The 16,605-nt window shown below is 36.3% G+C and overlaps 1 protein-coding gene across 1 annotated transcript; it reads right to left on the bottom strand.

The window, feature by feature from the left end:
* Positions 1-5,834: 5,834 nt before the first annotated feature.
* Positions 5,835-16,466, bottom strand: BUB3 (BUB3 mitotic checkpoint protein). Its single transcript, XM_009579659.1, has 7 exons — positions 16,400-16,466; positions 14,002-14,196; positions 12,787-12,856; positions 11,224-11,375; positions 7,989-8,147; positions 6,389-6,566; positions 5,835-6,055 (listed from the first exon to the last, which is right to left on the bottom strand). Exons 1-7 carry the CDS (start codon positions 16,406-16,408, stop codon positions 5,835-5,837), a joined length of 984 nt encoding a protein of 327 aa, XP_009577954.1. The 5' UTR covers positions 16,409-16,466.
* Positions 16,467-16,605: the final 139 nt, after the last annotated feature.

The following is a 16,605-nucleotide window of genomic DNA, read 5'->3' as shown; positions in this document are numbered from 1 at the left end:
ATTATACTAAACAACATAAAAGCAGCTAATGGTGTAATCACCAGAACAGATGTCTGCTAGTCGAAAGAAATAGGTTCTACTCCAGACCACTAATACCAATCACTGATGGTGGACATGTCATTTAGGCCAACATTTGCAAGAGTATCCAACAGCAGAAATACCCAGCTTTTGGGCATCTATCTTAACAGATGCACCAGCTGAATTACTGCTGAATTGAGTGACTACATGACTCCAACTACAGAAAATCCTTCATTTTCAAGGCAGTAAAAACTACCGGACACTTACGAAAGTATGAGACAGTTAAGGAAGATGGAGCCAGCACTACCTACACAGCTTTGGAAAGGTCATTCTCAACGGCACCACTTAAGTCTCTGCATTTGGAGCTCAGAGCAGGGACTGGTTTTGCTTGGGAAAGCGCCCATCTAAAGGACACTTTTTTTTTTAATATATATTTATTATAATTGCAGCGGCAGCACAAAACATCACGTCTGAGATGCAGCAGAGCTCCAGACCTTGTAGATAGTCACCATACACTGATTATCTTGAAGTACTGGCCAACAGAAAAAAAAAAATACACTTACCAGCATGCTTTTGTAACATTCAGGGCACAGATGCCACTTGGCTTCTAATACCAGTGTTATGAGGCTCTTGTGAGAGACAACCCATGATATTTTCTCCTGCAAGCAGTCAACGGTGATTGATGACTCTATTAGAATGATGGCTATGACTCCATGTTTTCTGCACGGCCCTCAACACTGCAAAAAGCAATGACTTAAGGAGCTTTTTCAGATCTCAATTCCTCTGATCAAGAGTCAGTATATCCTCTTTGTTCAGCTGCTTGTTACATAGGTCAGAAAATGCTTGTTTCATGATCTCTCCAGCTTATGAACCTCTGCCTTGACCTGCATTTCTCGAAGAGTGCTAATAAAAGGAAGATTAATCTTGTAAAAGAAATATCCGTATTCCAACTGCATGTATTTGTACCTAACATACGGACACAGCTGTAGCCCTGACCAACTAATGTTTCTCTTCCCCTCCGTTATGCTCAATTGTCTCTATTTTCTAGACTCTTGTTTGTTTCAAGCATTTACATAAAACACCAACACACCACAAGGAATTTGCCTACCATTTTAAAAATAGAACTAGTAAGTCCAATCCATTTCCTCCCACGTATCTTGGGCTACCTTTGTCCACTGAAGCATGCAGATCTCAGTATATCGAGCAGTAACAGGTTTTTTCCCCCCCAACACTTACCAATGAAAAGTTGCACAGGTGGCGTAATTTCCAGGTTATGTTATGTGTCTACTTTGTTAACCAAAGTATTTGGAATTCCCTTAATTCTTTCTTTGTTTTCCCCTGCTTTCTCTAGCTCTTATTTCACTTTGTTCCCAACAGTTCTACTCCCCTGTACATCCCCGCTCTATGCTCTCTCCGTTTCACATGTCCCTTTCTCCACATCATCACTAAACCACCTTTTCATTAGTCCCAGCCTAGTTCTGCCTTCACACATTATTTATTTGGACCCATCCTCACTTGAGGTCTCTCTTCTCTACAAGCAGGGTCGCTGTTGTGCTCCTAGGTAACAACAAAATAACTTCTTTTTTTGTGGGCTCAAGCTTGTATTTTGTAATATTATACTCTCTCAGCTGAGGGGAGATGGAGAAACAACAGATATACATATTTGCAGAGCAAACATGTGCAATGTATTTAAACCTGCACACACATACATATTGTGGTCTGGGACCCTGGAACGCTTGACAGTGTTCCTAACACAAAGCCTGCTGTCTCAACCTACAGTCATCCCTCAAACCAGGGATTTTGCTTACTATTTCTTTGCTAGTCATTCTCGCAGAAACCTTTGGTTCCCACATTTAGGCCCCAGACCCTATGTATCAACTCATTCCTCAAAAAAGAAAACCCAAACACCAAGGGGTCATCACTTCCTAAGCTGACACCAAAAATCCAACCTTCGCCCAAAATCACTCATGTACCCTCAATGCAAAAAAGCCAATTAAAATGGGAAGAAATAGGGATGGCGCACATCTATCAGAACTAGATGCTATCGTAGTGATGGCATTACTCATATTTAATTCAGGAAGATCTTTAATTTTTTGAAACCTATCCAAACCAGTTTGTATTATCAAAGAATCCATATCTAGCTCGTGACAAATTACAAAGTATTCCACATACAACTCGTTTACTATCTCTATCTGGAAACAGCTCAAGTTTGTTAGCTTTCTGCGCGCGGAGAGCCCAGCTTCCTCTCCATCACCACCTTCTTTGGAACGATCGGTTACTATTTCTGTTGTCAGCAAGTTTGTTTTCTTAAAGGTAATAAAATACTCCCACTGGCTAGCAGGCACTGATAACTCAGAACAGAAGAAGTTGGGAGTAAAGTAGGAATCCAATAACCACTCCCAAAATACCCACACCTTAATCACCTTTGGTAAGCCTCACAGGAGTTTTGTTCTGTCCCTCCTTACTACTCACTACAAAGTGAATACACTTAAGTGCTTCCCAAACACCTGATACAAGCTACTATTAAGAGAGCAGCCTGACAGTCTGTCCTGCAAACAGAGTTGGATGAGACAGCTTTTATTGGTGGTACTAATCAGAAAGCATTTATCTTTATTTCCACAAACCAGTCAGGAATGTGCAACATTGAATATATTCTTTTTAGCAGAAGATGGATTTGCAGGTTTAGTCTCTTGATCAGATTTTTCCTGCTTAGAAAAAACAAACATACAGTGTCCAAGTTGTTTTTCTAATACTACTTTCCTAAGAAAATTTAATTTGTCCAAGTTCAAGCATCTTCTCACACCCACTCCCCCCTCCAAAATCCTCAAAAGGCTGATACAAAATTTGATTATAGATTAGACTTCTTACCAATTGGCAATAAGGCAAACATGACATTTAGAGAACAGCATATTTTCATGGGGTTTTGTGGCCAGAATGACATTTCCACTCTGGGGAAACTCCTCTTTTCTACCTTTCCACTTGTATTACTCCATAAACCTGGGCTACCAGGTCAGATTGCAGACCTGGAACAGACCACTCAGCTGTAGGCTGAAAATCTATATTTGCTCCCCTCTACCCTCAATTCTTCCCAAGCATCATTAATTTTAGGCTTTTATGCAGTATGTCAAAAAATGCAAAGTACCACGAGTTCAAGTTCTTTACTCCAGAAACAGTTAATGGTTCTCCAGTAACAATTAAGTCACTGAGATAAACAAGCCCACCCAATATAACTTCAGGCTTTCACAGCCCTGTGAAAACATTGCCTGGAGAGCCAACGTCCCCGGGTAATGAAGAAATTCCCAGTTCATCTCATTGGAAAAAGACAAAAGGTTCAGAAATTTTCTATCAGGAAGATCTAGAACTCAAGAATTCTTGCAACTTAAAGGTTTGGTCTTGATGTTTGTTTCACAAACAGTAAAGGTTGTTACACACGGTATTTGTTTTCAAAAAACCTACAAATATTTATTGAACAATTATGAGACCACTGGAAGTTTTCATAATTAGATACTACAAAATATGATAAGTTTTTATAAAGGTATACGCAAACTTGCCTACAGGACTGAACTAATTTAGCTACAGACAGCAGATAAAGAAAACAGTTTCACTAACATTATAAGCAGGAAAGTAATGACAGATTAAGACATACTACAATACACAAACAAATATTTCTTAGTTAAAAACAACATCAGTACAAGGATTGCTCTTCTCACTTCTATTATTTTAGTCTATTCTTGTTAGGAGCAGGTGGGCACCTCTTGTAGAGAAGAAGTATCACCAGAAGTCTAAGTAGACCTGAAACAAATAAACTGTATTTCAGCAAGCAATTTTTAGAGCAATCATAAGCAGGTAAAATGTTCAACATTCTATAAAAGCAAAAATGTGTAGAAAGACTGCTTTCACTTGTACCAAGATACAATATATAATAATTTAGTGATAAAAAATCAGATCTTGCCAAGTTTTCTTTATATAATATGGCACCATCTTGATGCATTTAAGAATGCATCATGCAAAAATGTTAAGTGGTTCAAATTAATATGCAAAAAGATCACTATGAAACAACTAGTAGTCTTCTGTCCTAAGTAACTTATTTTTAGGATAAGCTAGAGATGACTCACCCTACTGTAGCATTAAAATATACGCATCATTCTTAGTGCCCTAAGGTTGGCACAAGCAACTTGTAAATGTCAGAAAAGCATATAAACCTTGTTAATGTTTTCAGAAATTCATTTAAAGATAGAAACAGGTCCAAAAAGATGCCTGTCTAAATGCATTGCAATTACGTTACAATTATTTTCCAAATACACAGATATGCTCTGTCTTTTCTCAGCTCATTACTGACTCAAACAATTTGCTCTTCTGGGATCAATTGTTTGCTAATAAATAATTGTTTACAGTACCAAAATGATATTAAGGAGTATTCTTATTAGTTTTCCTTCTACAGCCTAATAAGATTCAGAACTAGCTGATTCCCAGGAGTCTAACCTTAACCTTGCTGTGTTTAACAGCCCAGGAAATGATGAACCATCTGTTTCAGAAAATAATGGAGGGCCAAGAGGAAATATTGTTTAATTGTAGATTAACCTCCTCATACGGCAGAATGAAGCATCTACAGAATTAGCAACCATAACTAGCAATGAACAAAAATAACTGAAAGCAGCTCTTACTATTACAAGACCAATAGCAGGAAGTATTCTCCTATCACTTTTTTTTTTTAAACCCTCCCAAATGTATATAACAAGTACAATCCAGTTTTAAAAATAAATTTAAATTATCATTGGCGGGTTTTTTTTCGCTTGAGGAAGCCCAGAAATAATACCAAAAGAGTTCTGGTTTCATTTTTCCATAAGCATCAAAATTATTTTAAAACAAACACCTCCCAGAGAGAGAGGGTGTATTTATTGTTCTGTAACTTCCACCTCACAGCTCCACAGCAATAAAATGGCTGCTCCAAAGCAATATACAAGTCACTTAAAGGAGGGAGGGGGAAGGTCTTGAGGTTTTAAACTCAAGAACTTTGATTACTTATGTGTGTCTATTTACATAGCCACTTAGATACTAAATAATGGAGACAACCAGATAAAGTGTAAGACAGTTTGAGTACTAGAAGGAAAAAAGATAGCAATGACAAACCACAGAAATTTGAAAATAAAAACAACGGCTCCTGTGCTAGCATAATGAAAAGTAGAGCAATTCTGCACTGTGACGGCAATTTTTCTACGTAACATTCATGCCAAAGCGAGTTTAACAGAAATCTTTTACCTCCATCAATCAGTTTGCCCCATTTTGACAGCAACAATGATAGAAAAGGGTGTTATCAGAGGGCTGCAGCAAACTCCAATACATGGGAACTTAGAAAGCTTTTCCTTGATTTTACACAACCTTCCTAGAACAGTATCTAGATTCACTTCTGACTGTGACAGCTGGGTGTATACTCAGTGTGTAAAGATTTCATTAATTCTAAGTTTTAAATATCCAAACACAGTAACATTTACAGAAATAAATTATTCTTGAATTCTTCACTTAATTCTTGAAGCAATGAGCTAGCAATAACTCCACAGCTTCATATAATAGCACCTATTCAAAAAGGATAAGAGTTTGACATTCTTCTCCTACTAAACAACTAGGCACAATTTTATCCATCAGACATCTATCAACCTACGGATATTGAAAGCTTGGGCAAACAAGATAAAATCAAAACCAACCCTACTGTCAAGCTGCACTATCTACTGGCATCAATAATGCTATTCATGAATTTAGGAAAATTAATAAATCTTGGGATGAATGCTCAGAAAGGCTCAAATATAGGTGAAGCATACTCACTTAGGTTTTGTTTCTGCATCTGTCACTTGGCGAATATAGATACCATCTTCAGGATGTTCAATGTCATCCATTTCATACATATATGAAGAAGCTATTGCAAGGGTAGTTCCATCATTGCTGAAGGCAAGTGATGCTATGCTTGTGGGATACCGATGGAACTGACACAGCCGCTTTTTATTAAATGGATCCCAAATATTTACAAATCCATCGGAACCTCCTGAAAATTAATTTTTAAAAATGGTAAGACTGAAAAAATACAGCAAAGGGAAAAAAAAAAAGAAGGAAAAGAGAAAACTATCTGGAATTACTTTGTCAGTAAAATCACAGGGTTATGCAGAGTTGCATAATTCAGTAAAGAGCACAACAAGTATTTCCCAAAATCCCTGTTAAAGCAATTAACTCTCACTGCATCAAGTAATTTAAAAACTCTGCTCATTGCAAGAAATACCATTCAAATGCTTAAAAAGTAAAGGCATATGAAGTAAAGGCTGACCTGTTTAAAATTAAAGGAATTGATGCAAGTGTTAAAAAAACTGAGTATCTACTCTACCTGTAGCAAACGTGTTGTGGACATTATGGAAAGAAATAGCATTAACTGGATAAATCTGCTCAATGTTATTTTCCTTCAAACGGTGACATTTGAATGCATATTTCTTCTTCTGGATTTCTGGACTTGGATCCAAATATTCCACCGCAACACGACCTTCAATAGAACTTAAAACATAACCCTACCAAAAAAAATTTGGAGATACGCATTTTAAGTTTACAACTGGAGAAGAGATTGCAATACAATTTATCTTATACCCCTCTAAATTCAAACAAATGAAAAGTAAACAGTCTTAAATTGTGTACAGCCAGAAATTGTTTGTTACCACAGATCCATGGCATCATCAATAAAATCTGCTTCTAAGAAAGTAATGCAGAAAAAAGCTGTCTGAGAGATTCTCATTGCACCATAGTTTTAAGGTGACAGTGAGGCTTTTGATTACCCCTGCAGATCCAAACACAAGCTGATCTGAGGAAAAAATGTTAAGAGTTAAGAACCCCTTGTATTTGCCCACCTATCCCCCAGGGCCTAAATATCTCAAATATTAGAGATAATCACGGGACTATTTAGTTTCAGAATTACATTACATTAAAATTAGTTCAGAGCTTTATACTAGCAACTAAACACTCAAGTTGAAATAGTATAATCAAGTTTCACTGAAAATAAGTGGTGTCCACTTATCCAGTTAATTACAGGCCTGACTTAGAGCAACCTGAAATGCTTGTATTATAACTTCTGAGTTAAGCCCATAATAGATCTTTTCAGAAACAGGGTTGTAATGGTATCTAGCTATAGCAAGGTTCTTTAAAATCCATAATACAATACAATCTGGAAGATCAGCTTGTTTTACTATAACTAGAACTGAAAATGGACAAAGCGTTCCTGTCAGTTCTCCCAATTCCTGTACTATCACTATGTACACGGGAAAATTCCCTTCCAAATTAGTTTGTCAGAAAAAGCTAATCTTCTTGCTTTACTTCAGAAAGAAATACCAGAGATACACTATGTTAACCTACATGGAACAGCTGTATGATCATCTAAATTGTACAATTCCCCCTGGATAATGGATCATGGGTTCTTGAATGCATGACACAGACTCAGAGTTAAAAAAAAAGAAAGAAAAAAATATAAATGACATTCACATAGTTTTAATCCTGCCCCTGTTCACAGCCTGTTGAAGAACCTAGGGCTACAATTAATAAAGGTGGCTGAGCAACTGCCAATTCTGTCTTTCCCTCTTTTACTGCAACTTTGGGGGAGGGGGGGGAAGAGGGAGGGTTGTTTTGTTTTTAATTACATGTCAGCATTGTGATGCATTAAATAGGTTATTTTAAAAAAGGAGACAAAACAGAGAAAAAAAATGAAAACATAATATGCTGGTAAGTCAGTGGCAAACATTCCTAAGCTACGCTATTAAAAAGAGTTAACCTGGAACAAGGAGCCTCAACACCGTATTTTTCCCCCTCTCAGAGTTTGATTAAGGAACTTTGAAGACGAGAATTTTTTTTAAATTATAAAATGATGCAGAAAACTTGAAAAATAAACCACCATTTTTCCTAAAGAATATTCAGCAGAAATATAATTACTGACATGGTTCCCATACCTGTTTATTCGGAAATGCTCTGATACAGCGGGTCTGGTATTTCAGACTTGATTCTCTTCGCTGCTGAACATAACCCATGTTCCGCAAATCCCACACCAGCACTCTCCGACCTGCCGTCCCCACAATTAGTCTATCTCCAGACACAGAAAGCGTGTAGACCTTTAAAAAAAAATTACAATATTTAACACATCAGCCTGGATATCCATTGTTCTTTGTACAAAATAAAATGTCAGCAATATGCAATAACAAATCAGGTGACATCTACAATAAAGCCTATAGCTATAGATTTCCCCTTTGCTTCAATTTATAACTCAAAATTGGGATAAACAGCAGTAGTATGCAGCTGGTTAGCGATAAGACACTGATGTAGCATTTCAAAAGCTCACCCTTAATTCTGTACCCTAGCACATAGCTGAAAAAAATCAAGCCCAGTGCAGCCCCATACTACGTATAACAAATTTAGAAAAGAAAAAATTAATATGCATATGCATTTATGCAATTCTAAATTTCAAGCACGTTTGTTCAGTTACCAGTCTCCAGATCTCAGCGATATCTAAATAATCTTCCACACATGAGATTTCTTCCTTTTGCTGGTATTACCCATTTTAAATGTTACACATATACAGAAGTATTTATATATAATTCAAAAGGGAAATCAGTATTATTCAAGTTTTCCTCAAAAATTATTTCAAGCATTAAATTTATTGGATATTTCAAGGCAAGAGGAAAATAGATACACAGTAATGGGGTGAAAAAAGGGCATGGATATTGGAATTCATCTGCACAGCTTGCATTCCCCACCATCAACTCATGATCCTGCAGTTTAGTCCTACAATACCACGTCACACATTTTCTTCTCGATTTTCCTCCATCTGGTAATCACATGTTTTTGTTTTTAAACAGAATACTTCAAGTTGAGCTTCATGTCAATATAAGGGAATAAATTGCCAAGAAATCATTAAAAAACTAGTACTTTGTACACTTTAATAAAACTAAGTGAAATTGAAGAAAGCAATATGCTTGACATCATTAAAAAAGACTATGGCTTTGAATTTCAACTCTACTCCAAAGATTGGCTCAGAGGTTCAATTTTTATTTATCAAATTTCTCATTAAAATATTCAGCGTATAAATCGTTCTGTTTCCAAATATTATTTGGGATGCAGTTAATCTGGAAATATGTTAAAAAAAGAAAAAGAAAAAAGGTTCAGTCAAAAACTCTGTGCTATCAAATGAATTATCAAGTTGTTGATACACAAACAAGCCGGAATCCAGCTACCTATAGCTGTCCTGTCACTGAGCTGCTAACAAGGGCAAACTATAAGAATGAGCTTTTTCAAAAGTGATCTAATGCAGCTAAATACATAGGAAACAAATACTGTATATACCTCAGACCAAGAATCAAAAGTGTACAAGATCTGGCATGCTGCCAGAAGGATTCAATTTACTTTTGGCACGTGCTTGTACAATTTCACTCAAGCACCTAGTTTGTTTCTGGTTCTCTGATAAAGCCCAATAAAGCTTTTGGTTCCGGTAAGACTGCACTGAAATATCAGACGAAACAGCTTTTCTCTTCATTTGCTATAAACATTTCTGGAGAAATTATGTTTTCAGAAAGTCAATTTCTAATAAAAAAGACTAAGCAGACAGATGTGTATGTGTGTGGGTATATGTATATAAAACCTCCTTTAATGAATCCACATTCATTCAGTATGCATCCTTGCTCTAAAACGTGATTATTGAACTTGCCTCTTAAGACTGAGGTCTAAAGATGGGAAATGTCTTAAATGTTCACATAGGAGTTGCCTAAAATTTCTGATGATCCCAATTGCCAAATCCTACTTATGTATAAAAAGGGAAAGAAAACTTTGAGCCAAGAGTAGTTACACATTTTAACAAGACAGTTTTTCAAATCTCCCTTCGTTATTGATGTAAAAATTGATCCAAAAATATTAATAAACATTATATAAAATGTGTTTGTATACATGTATGGAAACAAAGGCATAAAGAACATCAAATATCTTAAATCTTCTTTACAAACTGATGTCACACCTGTATAGTAAGTATTCTTTCTACACCACACAATCATAAATCAAATGAAACCATTGTCATCCAGTTGAGTAGGTGTACACATTTATCAAAGGCAATATTAAAAAAATGACATAATGAACCTTGCTGAACCAATAAGCAGCTTGATTCACTGTGGCTGTCCATTATATGATACTCTGTCAGCAATTTATCACAGTTCTTTACATGCTACATACAACTATAAATCAAAACTAGAAATAATGCAATTACTTTATTCTGAACAAAGGTCTTGCCAGAAGTAGATTCAGCTATGTTGTAACAAAAGTAATAGCTATTTAGATGCAATAGGGAACATAATGATGGCTCATAATTATGACTTGACAATACGATCTGACAGAGCTAAATGAAATTTGAAAAAGGTATAGGCAAAAAAATATTCATATGTAAAATTATCCATCAATCCAACCTGTGTTTAGGAGTCTATGAAAAAAAACAGAAATTACTGTTTTGTAATTCTTTCAATGACACCACTGTAAGCAGTATAAAGATTAACACACCATATAGCCATTAGAAAGAGCTTAGGACATTACATTTTACCTTATTTCTCTTAGTCTCTCATTATCACAAAGGATTTTAGTATCAGGAGAATGTCTGAATTTACTAGGCATCAGTACGACAGGTAAATTACAATACAAGCAATTCTGTTCAACCTTTTAATACAAGTGAAAACACAAAATATTTTTTCAGGCAATGTAACTGGCCTCCCATTATACCTCTATGCACATTTCAAAACAATCAGACCTTATGACTGCCAGGATCTGATATATCTAAGTGTCTTAATGTTTAAGGAAATCGATAGTGCCTATTACAATCAAACCAAGGATTATTAACGATTACGTCAACTTCATATGCTGTTTCTGTTAGGTTTTCCTTCCTCACATTTGTTTTAAATTAAAAGAATTTGGTCCACCAGGAGTACTAAGAATTAAGTTATGCTCTCCTACTGATGAAAGCTGAGAGCCTTAACCTAAAATTGGAATATATTCTGAATATCAATGTTTTAAAATGCAACATTTTCACCGTTTAAAAACCACTAAACGCAGCTTTTCAAATTCAGTTCAGTTTCAGACGTCCTGTACAGTGATGTTTAACCAGTCACTGGATGTATTATTTAACATACCACCTGGAATACAGCACCCAGTACATACCTTCTCAGGTTGAGAGAAGGTTCCTGCATTACAAGGAGTTCTGGGATCCCACAGCTTAACTGTTTGGTCCCAGCTTCCAGTCACCATGACGTTCACTTCTGGGCAATACTCAACACACCTGATAGGAGCATCATGAGCACCAACAAGGTTTTCTGTAAGAAAATACAATTTATCGTAACTTTATCGGCTCTACAAACAGTCAGAATGTGTTGAAAAAAAGAATAAAAAAAGGACACACTATTTTCTGACATTCCCACGGGTGTACTGACATGCTAGGAGTCCCTTTACGGATAGTTCAGGCTTCAGAAGCCTAACTTTTGCAAAGATGAGAAATGTCAAATTTAAACTTATATCTCCTGAGATTATGAAAGGAAGTTAAGAATTTTAGGCAGCCACAGAGAGATCTTCAGAGGTATAAAGAAGTATTCAATATCAAATGGTATCACCACCTGTGACACAGACACCAATACAGAAAGCAACTTAAGCTTGTATATATTAACATTATGACAAAATAAAGGAAAGGAATTAATATTACATATAATAAAAATATTAAGTTAATACAAACACTTCTAGAAAGTCATCTATAACAGAATTATTTGACCTTTTTCATAACATTACTGCACACACAAGTTTGTCGAGCCCTGGCTATTGGTGACCACATTTGTCTCAGGCTGAGATTTGCTTTTCTCTTTAAAACACATACACGCACAAAAAAGTTAGACAAACTAGCTCCGTATTTTGCACCAATGAGGCACTGGAACTGTGTTACTTTTGAGCAATGTTTTGTTAGAAGAAAATGTAGTATAAGGCCATGATGTTTGACAAAGCAAAAGCTTTATAAAAATTCTGCCATACATATGAAAGATCATTCTAAATATGTCTAAACCACAGACCTTTAGAAAATACCACGCTCAGTTTTAGTTCAGCTTAGCTAGTTCCCCCTAATTGAGACACAGTAGCCTATGGCAAAGCAAGATTATCATCAGAAATCCAATTCAAGGCGTCCTAGAAGAAGGATCTACCAAACTTTCTGGCAAACTGCCAAATGCTTCCATGCTTTTAGGTGGTACTGACCAGGGACGCTAGTTATTCTGCTCGATAAAGGCACGTATGACGTGAACCTTAAATCGACAGCGTGACAAATATAGAGCTATTTCCTTTCCTTCCATTTTCACCTTAAAATAAGTAAATAAAAAAGAAATACAGATTTAAAATACATCAATGAATATTCATTACAGGAAAAGTTTAAACCCTCAGTTTGGCAGCAACAGATTCAGCCCTTCTGTTAAAAGGTGTTATAGCACAATCTTTGATTACACAGTAAGGAATACTGCCTTGTTCTGTACCTCGGTGATGGGAAAGAGCTGCATAGCAAAGGAGACTGCTGAGCACTAACACTGACAACTTAAATCAATAGAGGTTTATAATCAACATCTAAATAGCTACTACTTAAAGTAAATATCCCCCATCTAAAAAACTTGAAATATATTCTGTTCATGTACATATATAAATCTGAAGCTTAGGCCAGTTGTTGAGACCACTTACAGAATTCAATCTGCTTACCTTGGTCCGTGTTTAGATCGTGCATTTTCAATTGCTGATCTAATCCTCCACTCCAGGCATGGGTAGGATCCTATAAAGCAAAAAATTTTACCTTATGACATGCATTAAGTTTCCCTGGCTGCTATACATTTAATCTCTTAGGCTCGTAACACAGGACTTGCTTTCAAGAGTTTTGGGAAGATGGGAATTAAGACACAAGGGTTAAGATCCGGCCCAGATCTAAACAGGCAGATGACAGAAGCTTTGCAAAATGTTTAAGTAAACCACTTTGAGCTATATTTTTTTTTTTTAATTTAAAAAAACTAAAAAGAAACAAAAGCAGTTAGAGGCTAAATCAAATCATTTCTATTTCTGTAACAGCAAAACACATAATGCTTATTTTTCCATGACCACCAACCTAAGCCAGTTCCACCTAATTGAAGTGTATCCCTTCTAAAACTAATTTGGAAACTAGAAAACATCTGAGAACCTGTGTGTTGATCCACAGTACGGTGTTAGCCATGTGACAAAATGTTGAGTGAAAAAAGCACAAGTAGAATTAAAAATTTAAACTGACCCTTAAAACATTCAGTAACACATCAGTAACACTGGAGGACATGCCAGAATACAATGCAAAAAAAGAAGATGCTAATTGAAGCCTTCTATTTAAAAAAAAAAAAAAAAAAAAAGCCCAAAACAAAAAAGTGGCACCAGTAAAATTAAACCATTCATATTTCAAATCCCATGCATTAAAAATACAGAAATCAAGTATCTGGTAAATGGCTCACTTGGAACAATGCCGTGTTTCCAAAACAACCCAGCATGAGAACGTTAAAAAGAAAAGAATAATTGGCTATGGGCATTTATTGGGAATAATGATTTCTGGCTATATACTACCAGTACGACTCTTTCTAAGAAACATGCACACAATTTAGCATACCATTGCAGAAACAGCACAAACCAGCTCAAATTACTTTTGCCCACCACTTCTACCAGAAGTAAAGTACTTATGTGCGTGCACTCTTCACAGGAAATACCTATATTTAGGACTAGAACAACATTCATTAAAAGAAGAATAATTAGCAGAAGTTAGCTAAGTTAGCTATTTTTTTTAAACACAGAATTCAGGTAGGATTTCACTATCCCTTTAATTTCAAGGACTGACAACTTCTCATATACCTTGGGCACTGTATATCTATAATATAATAATTAAAAAAAACCACCTCACACACTTACATAAAAAGCACAGTCAAGGACAGCTCCTGAATGTTGGTATTTGAGCCTCATGGTGTTGGCAGGAACATCATAGAGCCGGACAGTTGTGTCCCAGGATGAAACAAGCAGAAACTGAGATGTATTTGGACTAAACTTTACTGATGAAATACCATCATCTGGAGTTTGATTTAGTTTGAATTCGTTTGATCCCGTCATCTGAAGAAAAGACAGTAATGCACAGATACAATTTTAGCAATAACAAGACCATAAGTCTAGCAAGTTAGTTAGCTAACTGATCCATCTTAAAGGTAACTTAAAGTAGACCTGAAAAGTTTGCTAGCTTTTACACGAAAAAGTTCAGAACGCCCAGATCTCTGACACTCTCTAAAATTCAAGATGCTAATCCCTGTCCAAAACCTCAATAAGTTCCTCCCCCTATAGAGAGCTTTTAAATTTAAATATCAAATACAACTTGGAATAAACAATAATAATGAAAATAAACTTTTTGTACTATTATCTATAAGTTTAGATATTGTTACTTACAAATGTATTTTTCCCCCACACTACTGTATATGTGGCTCTATTTTTAAAAGTAGATATTTATAAATTACTGTGAGCATCAAGAAGTTACTTTAAAAAACATATGCAGGCAGAAAGGAATCTGATTTAAAAACTCCAACAAAAAGTGTTGATTTTTGGTATGACTGTCATATACTTCCAAGAATTGCCATTGGATCAATTTTCAAATAGTTTCGGGCTCTCTGCAACTTTCCAATCCTTAGGCTTCCATAAGTGCCACAAAATATTTCCAATGAAACAGCTTTAAGACTTTTTTTTTCCTCTTAGAGCCTAAAGAAGGTCAGATAAGAAAGGAAAGTTATGCTTTGTGGGGTACTGAAATGTAGAGCAAACATATAAATGTGATGTGACTGGGGAAAAAAAAAAAATCAACAATTAAATGACAGATCAATGACTCTGAAGGTAACTGCAGCACTCACTTCATAGTACTAGTTAGTTGTACATACAAAAATTCAAAGGAGAGCAGAGGCTATGAACAGCAAATTTCAGCTGGGAAGACAGCACCAACCTTACAAACACTCTGAAAGAAGACACTGTTCATTATATCTACACCAACAAAACCACCAAAACTTTTTTTAAGGCTTCAGAAAGCCTTAACAGCACATTTCCCTTGTGCTAAAAGGACAGAGCAAATTAGCTCAGATTTTCTGTAACACTGTCACTCCTGAATTTGTATGTACAACTACAGAGGTTAAGATTAGACCTCTGAGAATAAACCAAGAGAGAATGAGCAGATGAACTAGGACAAGGTTCAAATTTAGTGCACAATTATTCTAGTTCAGCACTTGTCAGCAACTGAACAATCATCAAATTGTATAACAATGTGAGCACTACACATTCTTACACTGGAAAAAATTCCTAAGTAGGGGCTTTGGAGGTGTTCTGTAAGACATCCTTCAAAAAAAATGCCACTATGTAAACACAAAGTGCTATTTCTGCTATTTAAACACGAAGTGATTTAAAACACCCTTTTAAGAATAGGAAATAACTTATTTTTTAACTCCGTTTTTCCACTCTGCTTTAGGAATACTTGGGCAAAAGACAGATATGCTTGAGAACTTGTCACGTGTATTTCTACATGAATACTATAGAGAATTCGGCAGCACCATCATCACATTTTAAAGGGTGAAACGTACCTCAGTGAGTCTTTCAGATGGATGTACAAAATCTAAAGGAATTCAGAACAACTACAAGAATTAGACCAGACATGCTAATCGCTTTGTCTACTTGTGGCAGAAAACTCAAACAACAAATGTGAGGATTTGAGGCACCGCGTACAACAGTTACTAACCAGACCAAAAGCAATCAACAAGCAGCACTGCAAGAAGCAAAGTTACTTACATCAGAAAGCTGGATGGATCCCCTAAAGGTATTTTTAACCCAGAAAAAATGATAAAATATCAGAATTTAAATATATCCTACCTTTTACATGTTACCAAAAAAAAAAAAAAAAAAATCAAACAAAGAGTTCTGCACATTTTCACAAATGCAACTGCTTCACAACCAGGATTGCCAAACAACAGTAATTGTCATGCACACCTCAAACAAGAAAGTCCAGGTAAAATTTTCAAGCACACGGGATAACTCGTAAAGAAGAGATTAGAGGGAAGATGCATGCTGCTGAAACTGTAATGCTGACTTAACCACAGTGTGCACCTTTGCAATTCCATCATTCCCAAAAGCTATTTTTACTGAACAGATAAAAAAGAGGAGCTTTTACAGCTCCTCTTCTACCGCTATCATTTAGCTAGCCGGGAAGCATTTCTCAAAGAGCAAGCCGCTTTGTTGAAAGCGTTAGGACGCCCAGTCTGTACTTTCATCAAGAAGACATTAAAAGTACCGTTTTCATATTGCACGAGTTCCTCTCGCTGCTCCACGCAACGCCAAGGAAAAGGTTCCTTCCTGCAGCAGCAGCGGCTCACAGAAGCACTGAGGCGTCAGAGGCACGGTCGCTCTCGCAGCCCGTCCCGGAGAAGCACGCTGGGATGCGGGAGATGCTGCCGGCTGCGGCGGGAAGGGAAGAGAGTGAGAGACGGGCCCGAGAAC

The sequence above is a fragment of the Fulmarus glacialis genome, unplaced genomic scaffold, assembly GCF_000690835.1.
Source record: "Fulmarus glacialis isolate BGI_N327 unplaced genomic scaffold, ASM69083v1 scaffold7366, whole genome shotgun sequence".
Classification (NCBI taxonomy): domain Eukaryota; kingdom Metazoa; phylum Chordata; class Aves; order Procellariiformes; family Procellariidae; genus Fulmarus; species Fulmarus glacialis.
This window is presented reverse-complemented; position numbering and strand designations above follow the sequence as displayed.